At 38.3% G+C, this 10482-nt stretch overlaps 1 protein-coding gene across 1 annotated transcript; it reads right to left on the reverse strand.

The window, feature by feature from the left end:
* Positions 1-2940: 2940 nt before the first annotated feature.
* Positions 2941-4727, reverse strand: lrrc10b (leucine rich repeat containing 10B). The gene has a single exon (XM_028448323.1). It carries the CDS (start codon positions 4153-4155, stop codon positions 2941-2943), a length of 1215 nt encoding a protein of 404 aa, XP_028304124.1. The 5' UTR covers positions 4156-4727.
* Between the last annotated feature and the right edge of the window lie 5755 nt (positions 4728-10482).

Raw genomic sequence — 10482 nt, forward strand, 5'->3', positions numbered from 1 at the left:
AGGGGAGCAAATTAATATGGAAAAAAAAACAGACTGTGGTCAGTGGGAGTGGCCTAAAATGTCACTGGAAAATTCTTCGCCATCAACACGCTATAATAGGAAAATTCTTATACCGCTCCAATGCAAATTCAAACTGCTTCATATTTGATACACACGATGATTGTCCATCGATGAACAACTCTCGATGACCAAATTACCCATCATGGCCAGTGGGAGGGGCCTATAATCACACAGGAAAATCCCTCGCCATAACTACGCCGTTATACGAAAACGCTTATAACTCTAGAGTGCAAAGTTCAAACTGCTTCATATTTGATACACATGATGACCGTACAGCCCCAAACAACAAACGATAACCAAAAACACCCACAATGCCTTGCGCTCTCAGAGGGCGCCGCTTCTTGGGCTGTCCTACACCAGCAGCTCTAGCTGCAAGACGACATGTCGTGTTGACTTCAAAACACTGTAGGATGAATCTTATTAGATGGAAGCACATTGCTATGGCAAATAGAGCAGGCTGTGAAAAGTGGGAGGGGCCTATCATGACACAGGAAAATCCCTCGCCATAACTACACCGTTATACGAAAACGCTTATAACTCTAGGCCAATTCCCAAATCCCCAACAGTGGTATACGTGACCGTGGGTTACCGCCCCCGGCCGCTTCATCGGAACCTATGACGCCGCTCGCGGCTTTAATTATATTTGTTTTTGGAGTATTTTCTGTGGTTTTTCTCTTGTTTGTTACTGTATTTTCGTGCAATGATGTAATTCTTTGTATTATTTAATATAGTCTTGCTTTTGTTTTGTGTATTTTTCTGTCATTTTGTACATTTACTTTGGGGGTCACATGAAATTAGACCGCGGGCTACATGTGGCTACCGGGCTGCCATTTGCCTATGTCTGCAGTAGGAACTCTACAGCATTACTTATGTAGGTTCCAAGGTTCACATGGATAGCAGGACTGATTGTATCCCACATACCTGTGTGTAAAACAGTGGAATTGATCCCACAGGTTAATCTTCTTCTGCTGCTTCGAGTGCCACTTTTCATACTCAGTTGTCATTTGAAACGTACCTTTTTGGTCAATTTCCTGCAGGCCTTTTTTTTTGCCATTTCAAGTTCTTTTTTTCTTTTTCTTTTTTTGTGAACTTTACATAATATTTCAGCAATGTACCTTGACTGTGGCCTTTAAAGGTTAGAAAAAAGTTCAATATCATATTGGCAATGTGCAAAACTATAATACTTAATATATTCATAACTCACAAAAATACTTTACAAATACTACGATTATTTTGAGGCTGATTTTCTCTACTGACGTAAGAGTCGAGTCACACGAGCTCCGCCATAAATATTTTAGCATTGGGAATGAATATTTCACTCTTTCAATGAGATGCAAGGAAAAGATACGTGGAGGGAAAGAAGATCTGGACACGCATGAATAATAGGTGCAGAGATGAGAGGAGACGATGACTTTGTCCACTGCAGAGACGAAGTTTGAAAAGGAGGTAAGACACGATCAAAAGGATGTGGGAATGAAGCAGGGCCTGCTGGTTTGGCCTGGAAATGTTGAGCAGGATCTTTGTGTCCCTGTTTCTGTGCCTGAGCCTCCCATTGGGGATCACCTTTTATGGTGAGGCCCCCTGCTATTCAGCCCTCTAATTCTGTCTCGCTATGTTTTGGCACAGTTACTCACTAACTGGCTTACATAACACAAGTTGGAAGGCTTAATGTTTATTTAGTTAGTATGAATCCCATATCTGACCTAATAACAATGGGCCGAGACTGTTAAATCATGATCTGACACGTCAATATAGTAAATAAAGTTTATGACAAAAAAAATGCACATATATTCACACAATTACACAGAGTCGGCCTCAGTTCTACTGTCAGTGAAATGTCACAGTGTTAGTAGTTTGTTATAAACAAATAAAGAGAGCTAACCCTCTCCATCACAAAAAAAACCCACACCTCCATTCATCCAATTAGCTTGTACCCCCATTTATGCTGATATATTCAATGATTAAGGTGCACCCTACCCTGGTTCATTGGGATCACAGTGATACCTCCAGTCTTACCCTCATTTTTTAAAACTCATCAATAACATTATGTAAACATAAACCCTTGATTATTTAATATTTTCTTATTCAGCAGCATTATTAAGAAAGTCCTTGAGCAGCCTTTTCCTCATCCAGGATTTGGGTTAATTATAATTGTAATTGCGTAGTTGAGAATTGATAATTCACTACAAATATGGCGTAATCAAAACTGTAATTGTAATTTTAAAAATCTGTTCCTGTCATAATTGTAATTAAATTGTAATTGAGTTTAGATAATAGACCTTGTAATTGTAATTGTCGTGAAAATTCTATAAAAAAATTGTCAATTATAATTTAACCGCAAAACTAGGGAACCATGTTACAGTTCTACACATATGTAGTTAACAATTTAAATGTTTCATATCAAGCTTTCCCACATTTTACCATTTAAAATAAATAAATAAATAAATGAAATCTAGGCGTATATTAACACAAAAAAGGCTCAGACGCCCACACCTAAAATACTAAAACCTATATTTTCATTGATTATGAAACCTAACAAGGTAACCAATAGATAAGAAATAAATTAAATGATAGATATTTGTTTTTAGTGTTTTACAGCTGATTTAGGACCTGTTATTATTAGAGATGCTAACACAGGAGGAAGGCAAACTTTTATTAAGTTATTTATTTCAGGCTCAGTAATTAATTGTAATTGAACTTTAGTAATTGAGAACATAATTGTAATTGACTTTCTGAGGATAAAAAACAATTGTGTTTTAGGTGTAATTGGAAAAAAAAAGCTGGTCAGCGTAATCGTCATTTAGTTGAAATTGTACATGTAATTGTAACTGAAAAATGTAATTGACTCAAACCCTGTTCTTCATTGTCCACATCCTAGTTTCACCTCCTCCCTCCTCCAGTGCGCTCCATCTCCTCATACTCGTAGTCCTTCTGAGTTCCCTCATACTCCAGCTCCTCTCCTTCATATTCAGAAGCCTCTCCTTCATATATCAGCTCCTCTGTCTCGTATTCCACCCCTTCTTCATCATATTGGAGCTCTGCTTCATTATACTCAATGAGAGGCATTTCTATGTATCTTTCGCCTTCATTCTCATTCCTAAGGGCTTCTTCTTCTTCTTCTTCTTCTCTATTATCTGGGTCCTCAGTGGCATCCACATCTTCGTTCGTTAGTTTGGAGTTGGAGTTGGTATTCTTCAGGATGCTGTGGATCACCGGCTCCTCTCCTGTCAGCTCCAGCTCCAGCTCCTCTGCTTCTTCTTCTGCTTCATCTTCTGCTTTCTCTCTAAGCCTCTCCTTCCTGGCCTCACGAATTTGCATGAACTCTTCGGCCCCTTCCCCGACCACAAATACATCCTCACCCACTTTAGGAGGTCCATCCACTGGGTTGTGATCATAGGAGAAAAGTTGAAGCGATTTAATACGCTTCAGGCTGGGGAACTCTGATATCTTGTTGCGGTCCAGGTCTAAAACTTCCAAGTACTCCATGCGCAGGAGGACCTTTGGGAAGGTTTGAAAGCGGTTCCCGTAGAGCCAAAGTCCTCTCAGGCTTTCCATGCGCCACAGGTCAGAAGGAAGTGTCTTCAACCGGTTGTCTCCAATCTGCAGAGACTTGAGGTTCGGGAGCTCGTACAACTCTTGTGGAAATCTCTGGATGTAGTTGCTCTCGACCCAAAGGCAGCGCAGGTGCTGCAGGTTCTTCAGCTCGGGTGGGAGGCTCATTAACCGGTTGCTACCGAGGTATAGACAGGTGAGGTTAGTGAGCTCGCAGATGCCCAGGGGAACATCTTCTAACTTGTTAAAATCCAGAGCGAGTGTACGCAAACCATGCAGTTGGGAGATGCTGTTTGACAGTGTGCGCACTTTGTTCCCACAAACATAAAGCTTCTCCAGATGGATCAGATCATAAACACGAGAGGGCAGCAGCTTGAATTTACGATGGCTCAAGTCCAACACGGGATCCCCGCTTTCCAACAATTCCTCCACTCCCAGTGGGAGCTCTGGCTCTACTTCCTCAACTTCTTTCTTCTTCTTCTTCTCCCTGACTTCCTCTGCCTCACCTTCTTCCTCAGCTTCCTTTCCTGCCGAGTTGCCCATGATGTGGCCTGCAGCCGTTGACTCCAGCGTGAGTCAGGATTTAGTCATTTGACAAGGAAGCGTCTGTGACAGGTTAACCCTCTGCCTGAGAGCTGTTGGAGTTTGGTGATTCAGCATCGTTAATAGGACCGTAAACAACAACAAAGTTCTTGTCTTACTTCATACAGGCTTTATTTACAAAAAATAACTAACAAACTGTGGAGTATTGGTAATATTAGTAGTGCTGCAGGTAGTGGTAGTGAACAAAGTAGAGCTGAATCTTGATCTGTAATTTAATCCTCACCCTCTCAGACTTCCTCCAGGCTTTTAAGACACAGATAACGCTCAGTTTTGATGTCACATGATCCACTCAGTCCATCATAGGATAGGAAAAAGGAACACTGGGGGGCACCAAACAGTCACCTTGATACCTCTCTTCCTGCCTGGTGTCGGTGGATAAGCCCAGCAGTGACTGTCAACAGTTAAAAGAAGTCAGACTTGTTGAATAAAGCCTGAAGAGACTGAGTTTATAATCCAAGTAGAAGAAGAAGGAAAGACTTCTGGCTGTGATACTCCTGAGGTTGTTGCTCCTCTCCATCAGTGGAAGGTTTACATTCAACGGCTGCCTCCCTCCCTACTGTAACCCGAACAGGGGCATCCACGTCACATGGTCCGTGTGCCTGTCCTACAAGTGGCTTTCTGAAAAAAAACAAAAACACACTGTAAGCAAACTCAGAAGAAAGCGTTTGTAGGACAAAAAGTCTTTATGAACACAAGGGTTGGAGTGAATTAAATTTTTCAGTTACAATTACATTTTCAATTACCCATGTTAATTTACAATTCGATTATGAATACAGTGACCAGCATTTGCTCCAATTACAATTAAATTACAATATTTTTTTATCCTCAGAAAGTCAATTAGAGTGACATTATGTAACGGATCCAAAATAAGCTGTGAAATACACTAAAAACAAATATTTATCATCTCATTTGTTTCCTATCTATTGGTTACCTTGTTAGGCTTCCTAATCAATGAAAATATAGGTAATTTTGGTTCTGTACACTACCAAAATGAATTTAAAATTAAACAACTCATATGCAGTTGAAGTGCAGACTTTCAGCTTTAATTCAGTGGGTGGAACAAAAAGATTGCATCTGGCGCTCCGTACAAAAGTAATTGGACAAACTAAATAACTGAAAACTTCTCTAATACTTTGTTGAAAACCCTTTTAATGGCAATGACTGCATGACGTGTTGATCTCATGGACATCACCAGACACTGGGTTTCCTCCTTTTTAATGCTTTGCCAGGCCTTTACTTTTGTTTGTAGACCTTTATTTCTGAAGTTTACTCTTTAACAGGTAAAATGCATGCTCATTTGTGTTGAGCTCAGGTGACTGACTTGGCCATTCAAGAAAATTTCACTTATTTGCTTTAATATAGTCCTGGGTTGCTTTGCCTGTATGTTTTGGGTCATTGTCCATCAATTTGGCTTCATTTGGCTGGATTTGAGCAGACCGTACTGTATGTCCCTGAATCCCTCAGAATTAATCCGACTGGTTCTGTCCTGTGAATAATAAACACCAGTGACCCAGTGCCACTAGCAGCCATCATGCCCAACCACCACACTGCCTCAGCCATGTTTTACACATATCGTATGCGTTGGATCATGAGCTGTACCACGCCTACTCCATACTTACCATCATTCTGGTAGAGGTTGATCTTGGTTTCATCTGTCCAAAGAATGTTCTTACAAAATAGTGTTGGCTTTTTTTATTGTTTTTTTGTTGTTGTTTTTTTTAGCAATGTCCAATCGAGCCTTTCTGTTCTTGAGGCTTAAGCATAGCTTGCACCGTGCAGTGAACCCTCTGTATTTACTCTCATGCAGTCTTCTCTTTATGGTAGACTTGGACAATATAACGCCTACCTCCTGGAGAGTGTTTTCAACTTGATTGGCTGTTGTGAAGGGGTTTCTCCTCACCATGGAAATTCTTCTGCGATCATCCACCACTGTTGTCTTCCCTGGACATCCAGGTATTTTTGTGTTGCCAAGTTCAGCAGTGCTTTCTTTCTTTCTCAGAATGTACCAAACTCTAAATTTGGCTAGTCCTAATATTGTAGCAATTTTAAGGATTGTTTTTTCTATTTTAGCAGCTTAAGGATGGCTTGTCTCACCTGCATGGAGAGCTCCTGTTGTCTGTCCAGCAAAATCTTACAAATGAAAGCACCGCACCTGCAATCAACTCCAGGCCTTTTATATGTTTCATTGGTAATGACGTAACGAAGGAATTGCCCACACCTGCCCATAAAATGGCTTTTGGGTCAATTGTCCAATTACTTGGCCAATCTATCTTGAATGGATGAATGGGTTATTTCTATATGTACTTTTTAAATCATCATTTATTTATTTACAATCACTTTAGTAAGTTACAGATCATTTTGACATTTTTAAGGCATATTTTCTATGTCAAATAACATATACAGTACATTACGTTAAATAATAGGTTGATTTGTCAGTACTCTGAGATATGGTGAGTTACAGTACTTCATGCTTCATCATTAATGACAGAACATGTTAGGATGTGTTTGATGCAAGATCGCCACCAATCCAGAAGCATAGAACTTGAAGGTTGACCTTTTTAATTTACACATTCAAACAATAATAAAGAAGCCAATAAACATCCTACAGTCTCTATACAATCCCATATATGGTGTCCTTAGAGACAGTTGGCAGCTTTAGCTGGATTTTATAGAGCAATTAAAAAGCCCTGTAACACGTGTGTGTGTCTGTCCGTCTCACTCATGTACTGTGGTATCATAAAACAAACAATTAGAAACCGCACAGTTTTTTCTTTGAGCTGTGCATAATTCTTCATGGAATATAGAGCAGATACTTTCATTATTATCATTCATATCAAATGATAGTGTTATATCTCAAGTAGCAGTCAGTACATAAATGGCATCCCTTAGAAGCAGGGTCGGCTTTAGGTCATTCGGTGCCTTAGGCAAGAGTAAACTTTGCCCCCATCCCCTTAATAAATAAAGTTGTTTTTCTTTTAATCTATGCACATTGTGTACACATTATTATTTTTTTTAAATATTAAGACAAAACAATGCAATTCTGCAACACAAAAAACATTGAAAAAAAAAAAAAACAACCTATTTGAAAAGCACACTATAAGACAATATAACACCTACAGGTATAGTGCAAATGTCCTGAGAGAACCACAACAACATTGGTGCAAAATCCAAAAGCAGTGCAAAATAGTGCAATCAAAAGTTAAAATAAAATGTAAAAGTTTCAGTGCAAGGACATTTCTACTTTCCTGTTTGGTTGTACCAGTTAGTAACACAAATCTTAAAACCAAAGAACACAATTTGCAAACAAAACAATATAATTATATAGAATAGAACAAGAATTATTACATATGTAAAAAAGGCAATGTTGTGAGGAAGGTCAAATAAATCAAAGTAAATTCCATAAAATAGCATAAACATGAGCAGATCAGCAGGTATAGTTACAGATTTTTAAAATTTAATCAAGAGCAAACTTGTATAATGATTATTAAGGGTGTGTTTCAAATTTATTATACCTTTTAAGGCGCCCTAGGCGGCTGCCTGGGTTGCCTGGCGACAGGCTTAGAAGAAATATTGATTCTAATAGTTGAACTCCTGGCAATTATTTATGTTCTTGCTGTAAAAGTATTATTAATGTACTGCTAATTAGTAAGTTGCATTTAAAGTCGAGCAGAGAATAATGGTTAATTGAATAATCTTAATTGTTAATAGTCAAAATAAATTATATAAGAGCTCCGGTGATCCACAAACTCTTTCTTGCACAATTTGCACACAACTGGGCTTTAGTTTTTTTTTTTTTTTTTTTTTAAACTAAAGTTAACCCCAGGAAACACAGCAACGACTTCTCCTCAGGTTGTATTGTTGAAATTTGTGCATCAGTATTATGGGTACGCCTCCGGGAACTCCTGAAATGAGAAAGGTTCCGCCCTGTTTGGAGTGCCAAAAAAAAAGGACTGCGTTAATTTTTTTTTGTGTGTGCATTTTTGTTTCTGTAATTAATTAATGCAATAAAGTCCGAGCCCTAATATATATATTCAGCCCCCTACACCCTTGCTGATTGATCTATAATCATAATTATGTAAACTTTGTTCACAGTTTCAGCGTATTTTACACAGAAATTGATGAATAAACCAAGATTACAATCATCCAAGGTGGCTAAAACTTCTTGTCTCTGTGGACCTATCAGTTACACACTGATACAGGTAGTTTGTTCAGTTAACAGCACGTTCAGTGTGTTGTGATACAGAGGAAAGGCTTGGAGAAGCTGCTGGGGTCAGATGTCAGCCTGATGAGCAGTGGCGGAGGAAGCAGACGACCAGGCTGCTTGAGGATAATCTTCTCTGATGTGTCTGGAACCAAAAGAGCTGAATTGCAAATTGCAATGGGACGACCCTGAAATGACACAATAGGCTGTAAGTATGAGACGGACAGTCACAGTCGGAGACGACAGTGGTGAGTGAATGTGATACACACAGCGTTCCAAACAACACATGAATAATGTTAAAATAAGCCATGTCCACTGAGAGGTGAGGTTAATGAAGCTATATTTATAATGAGAATGATATTCTGCTTAGCTGTTGGTGACATGTATCAAAATACCAGAGGTGACAAGTAACAAAACACAAATACTTTGTTACTGTACTTAAGTAAAGTACAGATACCACAAAAAAACTACTTGAGTATTTTTAATTTGGCGACTTTTTACTATACTATACTTTATACTTTTACTCCTTACTTTTTTAACAAATGTCTGTACTTTCTACTCCTGACATTTTGAAAATGAGCTCGTTACTTTTAAGACTTTTAAAGATGACGTCATGACATAACAAGACGCAATTCTGGTAGTTTGAGCTTCTTTCTGTTTGGCAGGTCCCTCAGTTTTATGGTTAACATTTTCAAGTTTCAAAAATGTTAAACTCAAATCTGCTCTGGGTTTATTTTTTTTGACACATTTTATTTACAAATTGTATTCATTACAAGTCTTAAATTCTCCAGTTGTTCAAAGGTAACAGATTTAATTTATGTCCATGCACCAGTTTTCTACAAGTTCCTAAAAAAATTAAAGATATGGAATTTGTTGCACAACATCCTGTAATATATGCAGATATATTAGTTATTAGCAAAATTATGATGTGTTATTTGTACTCAGCAATGTTAGAAACTTCATCATTAATCATAATAGAATACATTTTGTAGTGTGTAAGGGGTATGTAAACTGCTAAAGGCATCCTCAGGTTCAAATGAGGACATCAAGGGATCTTTTGCAACACCTGGTGGTCCAGAGAAGAAGTACAAAAAAAAAAAAGACTTCATTTGTAGACGGGGTGGACCAAACCATTTCTCACCTGAGTCACCTGACCAATCACACACCTCTGAAGGTGATCTGTGTTGACAGTTTAGGTTCTGAAACTTTCATTGGCCACGTTAACATGGGAGCTTTGTTTCCCCTTTAATTCAGAATAAAAGTGAATTCCTCTTTAAAATGACCTTATAAACACTTCATTCCAAAGGCAAATGCAATTCCAAATTATTCGGAACTGCCATTTTCATGTAAACATCAAGCTGAACACTTTAATTCTGAATAATTTAAATTCGAAAATAACTAATTTTGAATTTTAAAACATCATGTAACCATGAACCAGACTGGTTTGTCGCTACCGTACTTCCTGCAAATTTTGTGATGAATTTCAGATCTAGAGAATTTATCTGTCAAATTTGTCAGGCATTTCCTATAAAACAAGCACCTCCTTTCCTCTGATAACTTTTGACATTGTTCTCCTTGATTTGTTATAATTTTTGGCAGTCTATAAAACTCCAAATGTTTTTCACGGTCTGACCAACTGGTACAGCCAAAAACACAGCAATTATTCGTTCCGTGTTCGGGATTTGCTTTGTTTACCTGCTGAGTACCTCCAGTATGGCCACCTTCGGTTTGATGACTCGGTGATGACTCGCCGTGGAAACCCTCTGTTGACAGAGGACAGAAGATGGCGGCTATGCTAGTTACATATAAATAAACAGGACGACTATTAAATTAATCACATTAGAGAATGATTCTGTCACATTTATCAATATTCAAGACTTGAAACGTGGCAGCAAATGAAAAACAAGTGACATTTTATTTTATTTTTTGTCATTAATATAGTGCAATATTTTTTTTTTACATTAAGTAAAACAACATTAAAATCAGTGATGTTGCCCATGTAATTGTAACCCCAGGGCTTAAACCCAGGCTTCTTGCTATGAGGTTTGTACATTATATTATTCATG

This window comes from Gouania willdenowi, chromosome 6 (assembly GCF_900634775.1).
Source record: "Gouania willdenowi chromosome 6, fGouWil2.1, whole genome shotgun sequence".
Lineage (NCBI taxonomy): Eukaryota > Metazoa > Chordata > Actinopteri > Blenniiformes > Gobiesocidae > Gouania > Gouania willdenowi.